The sequence below is a fragment of the Colletotrichum phormii genome (genome assembly GCF_030913505.1).
Source record: "Colletotrichum phormii strain CBS 102054 chromosome Unknown BDP81scaffold_27, whole genome shotgun sequence".
Taxonomy (NCBI): domain Eukaryota; kingdom Fungi; phylum Ascomycota; class Sordariomycetes; order Glomerellales; family Glomerellaceae; genus Colletotrichum; species Colletotrichum phormii.
In genome coordinates, this window is record NW_026851469.1 from 326,532 (window position 1) to 341,304 (window position 14,773).

Sequence of the window (14,773 nt, forward strand, 5' to 3'; positions counted from 1 at the left end):
CTTCTCTCCAGGGCAAAGCGCTTGGCACTCATCCGTGAAGTATTTCCAAGCCGTTACTGTGCTTACTGTATATCTCGCAAATGCATGTCATATTAGACTTCTGATTCGGAAGGTCAACATATGCAGGGGGGAGCTCGGAGATGGGCCCATTAGATGGATCAATTGCCAAGATGCCAAGTCGTGCGGTGGTGCTGTTGGACAACCAACAGAGCAGCATACAGAGTCGAGTTGACGGAGTTGCGGAGGTCACGATCCAGTAGCGAGCCATATGTCGTTGGCTTTCTGCGACTTTATGTGCGACGGCACTGCAAGTGCTAACGGGATCTTAGCCTAATTTGACGATCGGAGGATGTTAGAGCCATGTTCCGCGCCGCTTTTCTGCACTTACTGATCACCACATGACAAGGCTGTTTAAGGTAAATTATAACCTAAAGGAAGGGAATAAGTGGGAATATCCCGACACCCGAGTCCCGGAGGACCTCTTTTCTCCCCAACTTCCTTTTCCTGCGTCGCAAACTCTGTTTGCGTTACGCTCTCCACTTGGAGACACCTAACCGAGCCAACTTTAAAAATAACAAAGTGCGATCCCTTCCGACACAGCCTTACGTCCTCTATGGCCGCTGCTGACAAGCTTGGCACGCGCGACCTTGTGACCAGGAAAGGTAGGTAGCATAGAGTCACAAAGACTTGGGTCTTGGCTATCCTCATAGCCGGTAGCGAGCTCGATGTGTGCTTTACATAAAATTTGAGTTGCTCGGAGCCAAGATGATCGTCGGAAAACGGGCACATACTTGGCAGGGGGTAGACTTCGGTTAACACACCATCCCAAGAATCAGACGATAGAGTTCCGGATGTGGCAGACGGTGCTGTCCGCACAGAGTCCGAGATCCTGGGTCGCTCTAAGTACTTCAAACTACGAGTACTAGGGTGTTGACCGCACAAATCGCCAATGGAAGGGGACGTCCTATCTTTGCCTTCCTATTACAACGAGGTCTCATATAGCCATGCAGACGCAGTTCCAGGCCACATTCTCACTTCAGAACGGTGTTGCTCTCTTAAGCCGTTGGTCAGTCGCTGTAGGCCGTGTTCCTCATAGCCGACATTCATTAAAACCCGCCCTTTACTCACGACGGGGGAAGCTGACATAAACCATGACATATGATCGACCTGCATCAAGTTAAGTCCCTGCCTACCGTAGATCCGTTTATTTTCGTTGTGCGCAAGTAACCTCAGTCGCTTGCAGCGCGTCACTTTTGTCATTGACCAGAAATCGTGGGTCGCCAAGCCAGTGACCTGGGATGAACGACTCGGGCTTGCAAAGTACCTAGAGTCGCGGAACATGCGGACTCCGAAGCCGGTCTGGGATAACCTGGTGTCATGAAATATTATTTTATATTGGCTTGATGGCGAATTTAGCTTTCTCTGAGCGGAACAAGCCATCGTGGATTCCATCACAAATCCGAAACATCATACAGCTTGTCGGCCGGTAACGGAGGATGCCAGCGCATGATCTTATCCCACACGGCAAGCCATACCCCAGATCCTAGGCGGAGCAGAAGTGGACTTCCTCGTTCAAGTAGAACAGTCCCCAAATTTAATAACCAGTTTGGTCGGAGATTCAGTATGTATCATCAATAGGTAGTTCTTCACGGTCGATGCCTTTCCGGGCCCGGCCCGGCTCCGGAGACGATGCCTAAGGTAAGGTAGTTTCAGTCGGGGAACGGATCATTCTGTAAGCACCTTACTCAGGCAACAGTGATGCGTAGGTATAGTTATCGAGAAGAATTTGAGTAGCAACAGCAGTCGGTAGCTTGGAGTCTTCGAAATCTTCTGCTCTCAGAAGACTGGAACATTTCGTGTGAGGTACTCATACCAATTGGGCAAAGTCCTCTTGTATGGATTCCCCTCCGTCGTCAATTGCAAATCCTCAATCGCACTTCCCCACTTGATCAACTCTGCTTCACCGTAAGCAGTTTGCATGATGGCAAGACCGAAACCCATTCCAGTGCTAGAACGAACACCGGCCGGGAGTGTGATCATCGGATACCCGGCCTGGGCTGCAATCTGGTAGGTCTGGCCAACGTCTGGAGGGACAAGAAGACCAGCTAACTTTGTCCCATTGGATGACGTTAGAGCATCGTTAATAGCATTCCGTGTTGATTGCTGGGAGAACTCTACAGCCTGAAGATACACCTCATCCTTGATACCCTTTGATTCGAGAGACGCCAAAAAGCCGTCTTGTCCAGAATAGAACGCGGCTGTGCCGAGTGGCCACGGGTGGCCGCCCTCGGTTCCGTCATTGTCGTAGTTGAATGCAATGATGTCTTCGAAAGTCTTTATGTCGGTATTTTCTAGTTCGGAGAGATAGGTGTTGATGTTGTTGTAAAAGTCAACTTTGACAACGGTGTATTCTGATTCATTGGCGTAGCCTCTCGTGGTGCCATAGTCCCAGTCCCAACCGTCCGGGCTGACAATCGTCTCATAGTCGGTTATTTCAGTGTTGTTGATAATAGTTGCTCCGGCTGATGTGAGGAGCTTGAGTAATTGTTCCAAAGACTCCCTCTGTTCGTCGTCTGCCAGGGCCCAGAAACTGTTCCAGGGAAGTCCGAAGGTGGCGCCTTTCAGGATCTCTTTCTTGGACAAAAATTGGGTGTAACCGCCCTCAGGCGTCTTGCCTTCCTGTGCCAGTGTGTAGTTGTCCCGCTCATCAATGCCGTAGATTGCATCGAAGGCGTACACAGCATCTCTAACCGTGCGACCGAAGGTTCCGACAGAGTCTTGATGCTCGCTCTCGGGAATGACCCTTGCCTCGAGTTAGCAAATCTTTTGAACAGCGAGATCCATAAACCATAAACGTACCCGGCCCTAGAAGTCAGACCAACCGTGGGCTTGAATCCCACAATGGCGTTGCGTTCAGCGGGATTGATGACACTACCATCCGTCTCCGTGCCCAGCGAGAAAGCAATGGCATTCGCCGCGACGCCGACAGCGCTTCCGGTACTGCTCCCGCCCGGGTTGAGGGTGAAGTTATACGGGCTTCGGCACTGACCACCTCGAGCCGAGAAGCCCTCGGAATAATTGTTGCTGCGCATATCAGCCCACTCACTCAAAGCGGCCTTGCCAAACAAGATGGCGCCGGCTTCGTGAAGACGCTTGACGACGTGTGCGTCGCGAGGCACGATGCTGCCCAAGAGCGCAAAACTGCCAGCTGTCGTCTCCATGTTGTCCTTGGTAGCGATATTGTCCTTGACGGTGAATGGTATGCCGTGAAGCGGTCCTCGGATTTTCCCAGCTCTGCGTTCCGAGTCCATCTTCGCAGCTAGCTGGAAGATATCTGGGTTGATCTGCAGGATAGAGCTGTTTTACGTATCAGCGTACGTCCACTCACAAAGTAAAGCGTTTGCTTGAAAATTCAATTACAATTGCAAGCTGGGCCACTCACTGAATGTATTCCTGCGTCTGGTAGGTTCGTTGGATATAACATCCGACTAGTTGCTGAGATGAAAGTGTGCCCGCAGTCAATGCCGCTTGCATCTCATCAATTGTCGCCTCTTCCAACCTGAAAGTTCCACAAAGCAGCATGGGGAACAGGTCTGCAGATCCCACATCTTCAAGTAGCGGGAATACCGAAGGTGCCGTCGTCGAGGAGTTCCCAGGCCAATTTTGACTGGCACTTGACTTGCAGCTGGCCAAGAAGGCTTCAAAGCCCGCCACAATGGCAACCCAGAACTGAGCCTTGTACATTTTGGTTACCTGTCACCACTCTTAACCTGGCAAGCTTCAGAGAGACAAAACAGTCGGGAGGTCGGCTGAGAACACAAGAAATGGCCCAGACACACTTGGTCACATAGTCGGTGTGCCCTATCTGCAGCATTTAAAGCCTCACATCTCAGCTGATAAGCTGACGTACTGTGTGCAACTCTGCCCCGCCCCGAAAAGCCGGTCCGGGTTGCCAGATTGCGGCGGGGCGCAGGTTCCGCCAATGGTTGGCTGCATATTCTTGGGGGCTGTGATGCTGATAGGAGATGATAGGAGAATTGCACTGCGTAAAAGCAAGCCTGGGTGCGACTAGTCTTGCGGGGACTGAATGGGGTTTCTGGAACGACCCAGTCAGTACGGAGTATTACCCTCTGGTATTTGACGGTAAATGGGTATCTTGAATTCGTATCACCATACTGCACAATTCCACTCTCCGCGACTTACATATTATCGATATAGATGGGTACTCTGTGAAGAGGAATAAAAGGGTAACGAATGATTGACCAACTCTAGGAATGAATGGATTGACGTCATCCTTGCAATTTGCGTGCTGAAAGCCAGTCAAGAATCAGAGTAGTTCGCCTCAGACGTTTTAGAGGTCGGAGGCTCATCTTGTTTTCATTCTGCTTCATAATCTACCAGGCGTTTTGATCGATTGTACATAAGAAATCCTAGATCGACATTACATACTTCAAGTTCGCAAGACCTTTTCCACACCATAGGACAACAAAGGGGAAGCGTCACCCTCTCTCTACTGCTGTCCTTGTTTCCTCCCTCATGAACTCATGAAAAGCCTTGCCGAAGATAAGCTGAGGTTCGCAGTCCTCTAAGACGTAGCATTCAAGATTCATTACAGAATTAGGCAGCCCGTCGCCCGTAAAACGAGTCCACTGTATTGGCACCATGCCAATCACCATATTAGCAAGACTCTGAAATGACCCTCGGCCAAACACGATGCCGATCGCCTCGCCGTCCCGCAATGGTTGCACCTCAATTCCAAGTCTCTGAGCCTCGGGCCTCGAAATGATGTTGCCTTTCAAAGTTGGATTGATTGATGCCGTTATCGTTTTGCCAGCAGCTTGCTTTTGGCCATTGACAGTCACATTAATCCCGCGTGTCGACCTGTCGTGATACCGCGTGTCGACAATCACTATCCTATCTAACTTGAGGGCGTGTTTTGAAATATTTACGCTATTTATCGGTATGTTGCAGGGACGTGGTCCTCGCTGTCCATGTCCAGCACTATTTGAGAAAAACATCCAATTTCTAGGAGTTGACAGTGACGACGTTGAGGGTCCGTTAGACGTTGAGGACTCATCGGGCGTTGAGAATCCGTCGCGTGAAGAACCGTAGATCTGTGACATCGTAAGCTTTTGGGGAAGATCATTTGCAATCAGGGTCAATACCTCTGTGCTGCCGATAGAATATGACGATGTAGCAGCTGATGCCGGGATTGGCTTGGGAACTCTCCCGGTTTCCACTATACTTTGACCTAACTGAAGAAGACTATCGTGAGGCAAAACCATGGATAGCTTTGACCCTGCATATGTGGTAGCTGGTGTGCGGTGGTCTGTTCCCCTTCTATCTGCGCTGAATTTCTCCAATGCCCTCATCAACATCTGGATCATCTTCTTCGAGCGATATCTATTTCAGAGCAGCGTTAGGAATCTGCGGATGGTTCCGCGAGGGGCTTTTGTCCGATATACATACATGGAAATTTCCAACTCCTCAATGTCTGTCACGCTCAACTTCGAATGCGGGTCGTTACGCTCCATGGTAGCAATCTCGAAATGTGCCGTCGCCATCAGCAGTTGAAGACTCGTTTTGATGCTCTCCATCTCTGGGAACAAATCCTTGATGCAGTCCTTTTGGTACCACCACTTGAAGAAGCTCAACACGAAGTTCCTGCTTCCAAGATAACTTCTGACCTGGCTGGTGGCCTTCCTAAGCCGCAGTTCGACCGATTCTGACTGGAAAGCTATGTTGTCTAGTGCCCCTTGCGTTGCGATAAAGTCAAGAACAGGAGACTTTGGATACTTCTTGCAGTGCTGATTGAGTGAGAAGTGAGCAGTACGGACAACATCAGAAAATGTAATGGCCTGGATTGCGTATCGCTCAATTTCGTCAGTCCGATAGCCCTGCTGTTCCGAATACTGGTACAAGGCTTTTGCGAACTTTTCGCCGTATTGAACTAGTTGAATTATCGCTGCGAAGCTTGAAACGAGTCCAAGAACCTCGGCCATTCTGCACAAGCTGTGAATTTTCTATTCAAGAGTGAGCAGTGAACCAGAAACATTAGCAACTCGATGGTGGGACGAGTCTTTTAGAACCCTTGCCGAGCATTTTTACCCCATACTCGAAAGACCCGTGGGTGTGAACGCCGCCCATGATTCTCTGCACGCCAATACATCCCGTTTGAGGCGCAGGTGTGAGAGCTGCAGGAAAAGTGAGGCTTGCCGTCCCCCGAAACTACCTTGGGCGGAACGATGGGCTCTCTGTCTCCCTACATGCTGCACCCCAAGGTGCCAATCGCATGTTTGTTATTGATGCAGGCTGCACGCGATGCATATTGTAATGGTGCATCAAGCATATCATGGCTTCTTCCAGAATCAGGCTGCCCACTAGACTTGACGCATTAAAAGTCTCGGTGTCCTGACTGATGCAATTGACTGTGTTGCCTACACCGCCCACCAATTGACGGAAAGGTTCAACGCGGGGTACTCTAATGAGCGGATAGTGAACATTCTATAGAGGAAGCTGGCGAAGAGTTGGTGGCCAGCGGTGTGATTGGTACTACGGATGTACAGTACAGAGCATATTGAGGTGGCATCGCAGGCCAGGTCGGGCGGCGGACGAGACCGATGTGGCCCCACTTCTGCGGACCCCGGCCGGACTATTTGGCTTCGGAGTCGGGCCCAGATTTGCTTGTACGTTGCCGGAGTGGTCCTGTTCCCCCGGTGGATGATGCCGTAGTACCTGAGTATCTTGAGTGAGTAGGTACTGAAACACATTCGAAGAAGTCCTGTGCGCGATGACTAATTCGCGGACCGATGTTGACTTTAGTGATGTCATGGAGCAGTAAACCGTCCGCACACATATCATCAGCTTGCCAGGCCAAACATTCTTCACTCAATCTCGAGACTTCCAAAAGCTGATTCAAGGAGTCTCTCTCAGTAAAAGCCATGACATACTCACGAGTCGGTGTGGTTACCGGCGCCAACAAGGGCATCGGATATGCAGTTGGTAGGTCTTCGTCCGACCCCAGAATCGCGCCATCTCGACTGACTTCTTGCCTTCTCACCAGTCCGACAGCTCGCGCTGCAATACCCTAATTCTCACCTGAACAATGGTTCGCTGCTCATCTATCTGACTGCGCGCGACAAATCTCGCGGCGAGGAGGCGCTCAGCAAGATCCAGGGCGACGCGAATCTCAAGGAGGCCAAGGCCCTGTCTACCCACGGTGGCGCGGCGGACATCAAGTACCACCAACTCGACATCTCAGATTCATCCAGCATTTCGAATCTCGCCTCGTTTCTGAAGAAGGAGCATCCCGATGGCGTTGACTTTATCATCAACAACGCTGGTATCGCCATGCAAGGATTTGGTAAGGACGGCTCCGTAGTGAAGAGCCGGTTGAATCTAAAGGCTGACTCTCTGGGCACAAGACTCAAACGTGGTGAAGAACACCCTAGCGTGCAACTACTACGGCACACTTGAAGCGACACGCGCCTGGATCCCGGTCATGAAGCCAGACGGACGCATCGTCAACGTCGCATCAGTATCGGGGTCCCTAAGCAAGTACTCGCCAGAAATCAAGCAGCGCTTCCTTGACGCACAGTCTGTGTCGGACGTCACCAAGCTGATGGAAGACTTCACCGCCGCGGTCGGGAAGGGCACGCACGAGAAGCAAGGTTGGCCTAGCGCGGCGTACGCGGTCTCCAAGGCCGGCGAGATTGGCATGACCAAGGCCATCGCCAAGGAGTTGCAGGATAAGGGGAGTAAGTTGCTCGTCAACTCGTGCCATCCTGGGTACGTGGTCACGGATATGACGCGAGGCGGCGGCACGAAGACGCCTGATGAGGGCGCGCAGACACCTGTGCATCTGGCGATTGCGGATATTGGTGGCAAGAGTGGAGAGTACTGGTCTGATGAGAAGGTCGCCAGATGGTGAACAACTTGTCGGCACGTGCCCAAACTGAGCAAGATCACGAGGAGGACGTGGGACTAGTTCACGATGGCAAAAATGAGGCCTCGCCAGATTTTGTCGTCGAGGCAAAAGAGAATGAGGTCCATCCAGGATTCGAACCTGGGCCTACGGAAGGTTCTGAGAATCAGAATCCGACGTCCTAACCAACTAGACTAATAGACCGATGTGATTGGTGCTTGTTGTTGGAGTTTCTGATCCCGAGTCGCGCTATAGAGGGGAGAGGGGTAGTGAGTGGGGGCGGCCCGAGAACTTTTCTGGTGTCGCAAGGCTGCGCTAGATTCGTCGCTCATCGAGTTTTGACGTCTCCGATGATAACTTGCCGTAGTTTAGGACTGGGACACCAGGAATAATGATTCGTTGCTGATGGAAAGGTAGAGTTGGGAGACCTGATGAGCTTCCAATGCAGGTCGTTGACTCGTTGTTAGGGTTGTTCTGACTGATACCAGCCATGGGTGTCATTCCGCCCCAGAAAACCACAGTTACTTACGGAGTACATCAAGAAGTAACCAGGTAACCAGCTCTTAAGACATTCGTTCTCACATTTGTTCTCGTGTTGTGGAGAGGCTCGAGACAAGTGAGCATGTGAAAACGGAGCTCGAAATTTCATGAGTGGTCCCGATGGTGGAACATGGAGGAATTGCCCCGCGGAACTGCAGCTCCTAGCGAGGGGTTTTACGTAGCTTTAAGGAGAATGCAGCGGCTCTAGGCCCCTGAGGCGCCGCCAAAAACCTAAAGGTTCGCGGCGCCAGTCGACGCTACGTGCCCACACGGTCACACCCGCTTCTGCAGTAATCATGTACCATAGGAACTCAATGGCTGGATGAGCGAGCCGGTGTGAGTTGACAAATGGCAACGAATTGTGATTTCGTTCCGAGGTTATGTATGGATATTGTGAGCGCGACCCGGCCGAGGTCGAGATGGATAGGAAGACGGCCCGAGTCAACAAGCTTTCATTTCAATAGCTGTCAAACTCAATTCCATGTGGTCGATGGTGGCTTGCTCCATTTGATCATTCGGATTTGGACCAATGATACCGTCAATCTCGCCTTGACCACCTCAAATTCGTGGATACGTTACCTTCCATGAGGCCAAGACTTTGAAGGCGGCGCGGAGACACTATGCCGTCGACACTGTGAACAATGGGTTCATCCGTCTTTCGCCGCCCAATGGGAGACGCTTTAGAGCAATTGACGAGTTATAGTTGCTTGATAGCGTGACGTAGAACTCTGGTCTGCCAAGGGATCCCAACCGGCCCTCAACGGCAATTTGGCAAACCAATTGGCTTCATGATCCTGCCAAGATGCCAAGAGGCACAATCAAAAACTTACGGTAACGCAATCGGGGAATGTGAATGGGATTCCTGTTCTTCGGGGGTGTTGGTCAAGAGGGAACACGGATGCGCAGCAGAGCACTCAACCAGCCACCTGCGCAATCAAAGAGCAGACATGTCCATCTGCGCGGGATGCTTGACGTGATGTGAGCAGCAAATTGGTGCTTCCTTACCCCCAAAGCCAAGTCGCCAATGCGCCTAGCCATCCCACGATGAGGCAGTTCTTGTCCCCCGGCAGGCTCATTGCTTGTCGCCTATCCCTAAAAGCTTCGCTCTGCCTTGGCTCAAGGGGTCCATCGCAACATTGCTCAATCACATTTCGCCAGAGCCCAGGACCAGGTATCTGGTTCAAATAAACCGGACCTGCCACCCATGCGGCGAACGGCAGCTGGAACGGCGCCTTCACCCACACGAAGCACGCAATGGGCAGCCAATCGTCAGGCGAGATGTATTATTGTCACTCGGGTGCAAATGCCTCGTTCTTCCCATCGAATGGTCGTATGGTTACAGTGTCCGGCCTCTCTGTACGCAGCGCAAGCCACGCAGCTGGGCCGCGTGGGATGGAACATGGACCGGACACACCGATGCCAAGCTCTTGGGACGCGCCGACGAATGGTCTCGAACGACTGTCAATGGCAATGCAAAAGGGCCCGGTTCAGATAGAACGAGAGCTATCGGTATGTCACTGACAGCGATGTGCATCCTGCAAAGGACCAGACAGCTGCAGCTGACCCAACATGGTGGGCAGTCCGTCACCAGGATCTCTTACTCTGCTTCTCTGCCTGTAATTATCTGGGCGATCAGACTTGATAGCACCAACCAACGGCACAGGCAAAGTGACCGTCGCACAACATGCGTCGTATCGTGGGACTCTAGTTGCCTACTCGAGAGAGCTTGATAAGGCTCACTATCTTCTCTACCGCGTCATCAAGCATCATGGTCCAGATAGATACGTTTCCCCAGGTACCCCTCTCGCAAGCGTTTGTGGATGAACCTTGTCGACTCTCGAGCTCTGGCCAGTCTTTTCGCGCGCTGCAAATTCGCGTTCAAGGACCGTCAACTTGCCGGGACTTGGAAACATTTCGCGCAGAGTCTAATCAGAGAAACCAGTGAGAAATTCGAGTCAATAAGACAGTACAAGAATCAAGTACTACCATTACTGCAGATAGCTACGCAGTACACCGTCCACAGTCTTTAGACCAGAGTAGAGATGCAAGAAGACGTACGGCACAAACTCCGAGGATGGGAGAAGAGAGGGAATCATCCCCGGAAGAAACAAGCTGGACCGCCCCCATCTTCCCCCATCCCCCGTCGCCGCCTCCTCACTACTCCCTCATACCTCTTCGGGCCCATCCCGCGTTGGGCATGGTTTGCACAGAGACATCCACTCTCTTGCAGACCTCCCTCTTCAGTCCTTCACCCCTCACCCCACTGTTCCCGCCTCTCTGTCCGCTGCGACGCTGCAGTGTAATTGCTGTGGTCCCTGATCTTTGGGAATTCTTGAAAAGGATCTGCAGTCGCAGTGTTGGTCGCGCGAAAGACTTCTTTCGGTCTCTTCTCGCTCTTCTTCCTCTTCTCCTACGTGCGGCTTTTCCTAACATATTCTAAAGCGAGGAGCAAAATCACATCAGACCCCGAGACATCGACCGGTGCTTGTGTGCAGAGTGAAACCCTCATGGAATTCAAAGTCCAATTCTTCTGTCTTCTGCTCAAAGCCCTTTGGTAATTTGAGGCTCGCATAACCGTGACTGCTCCAAGGCTACAATTATCGAGATCATCAAGCTCGCTCAACTCGCCACGAGCGCACTCTCGGACCGTTGAGTCCCCCTCTTCTTCGACCGCTGCCCCGACTCGATTCGAAACGAGGCCGCGCCGAGATCCCCCACTAAACCGGGCCTAATCCCCCACATCTTCCCCCTCTCCCGACCGACCGACCATGTCATCCACCGGCATCGAGCGCGCGGGGCACCGCGATGGCCTTCCGGACTATGGAGGCGGCTACTCCGAACGTGGCCGTTTTCCCGATGAAAAGGGCGTCGGGGAGCCATATGGCGAGCCCTTGGACGGCGGATTTCGGTCTTCGCTCGATTCTGGCGACAAGGGAGACCACACGCACCGCAAGCTCAAGTCGCGACACATTCAACTGATTGGCATTGGCGGAACAATTGGTACGTCTTCCGACTTCAGATCTACGTCAGAAAGACAAATCCAGCTCACACTGATATAGGAACCGCTCTTTACGTACGTTATCACGAAGCACGAGTTGATCGGAAATCATATCTCAACTTCGGGTACTCACACAATCATAGGTCCAAATCGGAAGAGGTCTGCTCAATGGCGGCCCCGCCAGCTTGTTCCTCGCCTTTACGATCTGGTGCACTTTTATCTTGGCCGTGACCCTGAGCATGGCTGAGATGGTCACTTACCTCCCGATCTCGAGTCCTTTTATCCGCTTCGCCGGTCGCTACGTAGATGAGGCCTTTGGCTTCGCTGCCGGATGGAACTTTTTCGTCTTTGAAGCCGCTCTCGTCCCCTTCGAGGTCGTCGCATGCAACCTCATTATCCACTTTTGGAGCGATGTTGTACCGGCTGGAGGCATCATTGCCATCATTCTTGTCCTATACGGTATCATCAATGTCATGGCGGTGCAGTGGTATGGCGAGACTGAGTTCTGGGCTGCACTTGGCAAGTTCTTGCTCATCGTGGGACTCATCATCTTTACGTTCATCGTCATGCTAGGAGGTGCGTTTCTAGATACAAAACATCGCTCGGTAGTCCGAAACATAGTGCTGATTGTGTCTTCTAGGAAACCCGCTCGGAGACAGATTCGGCTTCCGGTGAGTAGTTGTCTTCACTCTCTCGCGCCAGCCGCGCCCTTTGATCTAATGAATTCAACCATCTAGATACTGGTACGAACCAGGCGCATTCACAGAGCTCTACTACAGCGGCTCACTCGGACGCTTCCTGGGCTTCTTACAATGCCTGATCCAAGCCTCCTTCACCATCGCAGGACCCGATTACGTCGCCATGGCCGCCGGTGAAGCTGAGAACCCGCGCAAGGTCATGCCCCGCGCCTTCAACGCCGTGTTCTACCGCCTGACCGCCTTCTTCGTCCTCGGCTCCCTTTGCGTCGGCATCCTCGTCCCCTACAACGACGAGGAGCTCACCCGCGCCTTCAAGGACGACGAGCCCGGCGCCTCGGCCTCGCCTTATGTCGTCGCTATGAATCGTCTCAAGATTAGCGGCCTGCCGCACATCGTCAACGCCATGGTCCTCACTGCAGCCTTCTCCGCCGGAAACTCGTACGTCTACTGCGCATCGCGATCGCTATACGGATTGGCGCTTGAAGGCAAGGCGCCTGCTTTCTTCAAGAAGTGCACAAAGAAGGGTGTGCCGGTATACTGCGTTATTGCCGTCTTGCTCATCGGCCTTCTGAGCTTCCTGCAACTTAGCGCCAACACGGCTGTTGTGCTGAACTGGTTTGTGAGCTTGGTCACCGCCTCACAGCTGATCAACTTCTCCTGCATGTGTACGGCGTACCTGGGTTTCTATCGTGCGCTCGAGGCTCAAGGTATCAGTCGTGATACGCTTCCGTACAAGGCTTGGTTCCAGCCGTATGCTGCCTGGTACGGTCTCATCGGCACCTTCATTATGACGTTTGTTGGAGGGTACACTGTTTTCCTGCCTTTAGATGGATACTGGAGCATCCCCGATTTCCTGTTCTCGTAAGCCACTCCTCATCTCCAGCTTGCCTCGATGGTATACTGACGGAACACACAAGATACACGATGGTCGGTATTTTCCCAGTGTTGTACCTGGGCTGGAAGTTCCTTAAGAAGACCAAGATCTTCAAGCCGGAAGAGGTCGACCTGTACCGCAACAAGGATGAGATTGACGAGTATGAGAGGACCTTCGTACCCACTCCTGCCAAGTAAGTTGACGATGTGATCGGCCAGTCATCAAGTATTCTAACGGGCATAACCAGGAACGTCTTTGAGAGGATTCTAGACAAGCTGTTTGGTTAGAATCGCTCTTGTAATGACGTGTACATCTGTTGCGTTACCGGCGTTCAAAGTGGAAAGACATAAATATCTCGTGGGCAGAACATTACACAATTGACGGTATACCAATGGTGCGGATTGATGGTAAAAAAATATTTGTCCATGTATCTATCGTGATTGGCACCTCATTCCTGTCCGTTTGCCACAAGGATGCGGCCGCCATCGATGCATAAGTTGATACCGTCAACGTACGACTTGTCGCGTGTCAGTTATGAAGTAACGTAACGATCGCGAGGAACTTTTTTCGTCCGGGACATGACCACAGGAACGAGAAGACATGAGGCTTACCCCGGCTCTGCTTGCAAGATAAATCACCGCGCCGGCGATGTCTTCCTCTTGACCAGCTCTTTTGGCAGGAACTTTGTCGAACAAGGCACTGAACACATTGCCTTCTTTCCCAATAGGATTCATGCGGCTCGGGAAAACTAAACAAAAGTCAGCGTGTAGCAAGACACCATCTAGCGACGAAGTTCGGCACGATGAACAGCGTCTATCATGCGGCCACTTACATCCGGGGTTCAAGCCCACAACTCTGATGTAAAATCCTCTGAACTTGGCGGCCAGAAGCCTCACTAAGTGATCTGTGGCGGCTTTACTCGCGGCGTAGCTCGTCAAGTCGACGTTTGTGACGTTGTGCATGCTGGCGCATGAGCTGGTGATAATCACGGCCCCGCGTCCTTCACGACTACCTGGCCGGCCATCGTCGTCTGGTTTCGTAGCTTTCCGTAATAATGGTAGAAATGCGACAGCCAGGTAATAGTGAGCTGTGACGTTGACAGTGAATGTGTCTTCCCAGTCTCTTTGGCTCGAAGACGCCATCGAATTTTGCAGTTCAAGGACGTCAGTGGTCAGGACGTCGCAAGGTTCGAACGGGTCCCGTCGAATACCAGCGTTGGATACGAGCAAGTCAAGGCAGCCTTCTTGCTCTTCGATATCTCTCGCGAGCTTCGGGATCTCATAAGTCATCGACAGGTTGCATGGCATACTGGTGTTGTTAGAAAACGCCTCGTTCAAAGCCATAACCTCGGCATTACCCTATTGCGCTTCCTCCAGAAGCCTTGCCTAATTCATTAAGCTCTTCGACGGCTTCTTCGATCGGGTCACTTGGTAAAGCAACCACATACACCTTGGCACCATTTGTCACGAGACCCTAAAGTAATTAGATCGGAATATGCTTAACTTGGGAGACCAAGGCCGCAGGATATGGGGTAATACCTTGCATATCATCAGGCCCAACCCGCTACTGCCCCCTGTTACCACCGCGACATAGCCCTTGACCGAGAAGAGTCGCGTGATATCGAGCGAGGCCATATCTGTGATTCTAGAAGGAATTTCTGCTAGTTCTGGGTACGTTGAATGTTGTTTTGTGATTCCATCTCCTACCATGGATGGCGTATTGCTTATCAGGTTGGCAAG

The 14,773-nt window shown here is 51.9% G+C and overlaps 5 protein-coding genes and 1 non-coding gene across 6 annotated transcripts; 2 read left to right on the top strand and 4 right to left on the bottom strand.

Annotated features, from left to right (window-relative positions):
- Window positions 1-1,374: 1,374 nt before the first annotated feature.
- BDP81DRAFT_384053 (amidase) lies at window positions 1,375-3,833 on the bottom strand. The gene is made up of 3 exons (XM_060586948.1): window positions 3,443-3,833; window positions 2,860-3,357; window positions 1,375-2,803 (listed from the first exon to the last, which is right to left on the bottom strand). Exons 1-3 carry the CDS (start codon window positions 3,742-3,744, stop codon window positions 1,837-1,839), a joined length of 1,767 nt encoding a protein of 588 aa, XP_060439790.1. The 5' UTR covers window positions 3,745-3,833; the 3' UTR covers window positions 1,375-1,836.
- Window positions 3,834-5,340: 1,507 nt separating this feature from the next.
- Window positions 5,341-6,002, bottom strand: BDP81DRAFT_399142 (uncharacterized protein; the record flags this gene model as incomplete). Its single annotated transcript, XM_060588544.1, has 2 exons — window positions 5,341-5,403; window positions 5,466-6,002. The coding sequence occupies 2 exons, from the start codon at window positions 6,000-6,002 to the stop codon at window positions 5,341-5,343; spliced, it is 600 nt and encodes a 199-aa protein (XP_060439791.1).
- Window positions 6,003-6,941: 939 nt separating this feature from the next.
- On the top strand, window positions 6,942-7,930 carry BDP81DRAFT_331262 (carbonyl reductase; the record flags this gene model as incomplete). Its single annotated transcript, XM_060585490.1, has 3 exons — window positions 6,942-7,002; window positions 7,064-7,363; window positions 7,425-7,930. The coding sequence occupies 3 exons, from the start codon at window positions 6,942-6,944 to the stop codon at window positions 7,928-7,930; spliced, it is 867 nt and encodes a 288-aa protein (XP_060439792.1).
- Window positions 7,931-8,044: 114 nt separating this feature from the next.
- On the bottom strand, window positions 8,045-8,128 carry BDP81DRAFT_t329. Its single transcript has one exon. It is a non-coding gene; the product is annotated as a tRNA-Gln (tRNA).
- A 3,006-nt stretch (window positions 8,129-11,134) lies between these two features.
- On the top strand, window positions 11,135-13,431 carry BDP81DRAFT_117532 (amino acid permease). The gene is made up of 7 exons (XM_060581558.1): window positions 11,135-11,464; window positions 11,524-11,537; window positions 11,606-12,038; window positions 12,103-12,133; window positions 12,200-13,021; window positions 13,078-13,227; window positions 13,282-13,431. Exons 1-7 carry the CDS (start codon window positions 11,233-11,235, stop codon window positions 13,319-13,321), a joined length of 1,722 nt encoding a protein of 573 aa, XP_060439793.1. The 5' UTR covers window positions 11,135-11,232; the 3' UTR covers window positions 13,322-13,431.
- On the bottom strand, window positions 13,282-14,733 carry BDP81DRAFT_117534 (putative short-chain dehydrogenase). Its single transcript, XM_060581559.1, has 5 exons — window positions 14,573-14,733; window positions 14,392-14,507; window positions 13,867-14,342; window positions 13,646-13,782; window positions 13,282-13,551 (listed from the first exon to the last, which is right to left on the bottom strand). The coding sequence occupies exons 1-5, from the start codon at window positions 14,666-14,668 to the stop codon at window positions 13,483-13,485; spliced, it is 894 nt and encodes a 297-aa protein (XP_060439794.1). The 5' UTR covers window positions 14,669-14,733; the 3' UTR covers window positions 13,282-13,482.
- Window positions 14,734-14,773: the final 40 nt, after the last annotated feature.

Bases quoted from the DNA above. Each gene is read 5' to 3' on its own strand.
- BDP81DRAFT_384053 (XM_060586948.1), bottom strand. From the start codon at position 3,744: ATGTACAAGGCTCAGTTCTGGGTTGCCATTGTGGCGGGCTTTGAAGCC. The intron at 3,358-3,442 runs GTGAGTGGCCCA...TACGTAAAACAG, and splicing joins CAGACGCAGGAATACATTCA to CTCTATCCTGCAGATCAACC. The intron at 2,804-2,859 runs GTACGTTTATGG...ACTCGAGGCAAG, and splicing joins GGTCTGACTTCTAGGGCCGG to GGTCATTCCCGAGAGCGAGC.
- BDP81DRAFT_117532 (XM_060581558.1), top strand. From the start codon at position 11,233: ATGTCATCCACCGGCATCGAGCGCGCGGGGCACCGCGATGGCCTTCCG. The intron at 13,022-13,077 runs GTAAGCCACTCC...GGAACACACAAG, and splicing joins ATCCCCGATTTCCTGTTCTC to ATACACGATGGTCGGTATTT. The intron at 13,228-13,281 runs GTAAGTTGACGA...GGGCATAACCAG, and splicing joins TTCGTACCCACTCCTGCCAA to GAACGTCTTTGAGAGGATTC.
- BDP81DRAFT_117534 (XM_060581559.1), bottom strand. From the start codon at position 14,668: ATGGCCTCGCTCGATATCACGCGACTCTTCTCGGTCAAGGGCTATGTC. The intron at 14,343-14,391 runs GTAATGCCGAGG...TAACAACACCAG, and splicing joins TCTGGAGGAAGCGCAATAGG to TATGCCATGCAACCTGTCGA. The intron at 13,552-13,645 runs GTAAGCCTCATG...ACACGCGACAAG, and splicing joins ATCTTGCAAGCAGAGCCGGG to TCGTACGTTGACGGTATCAA.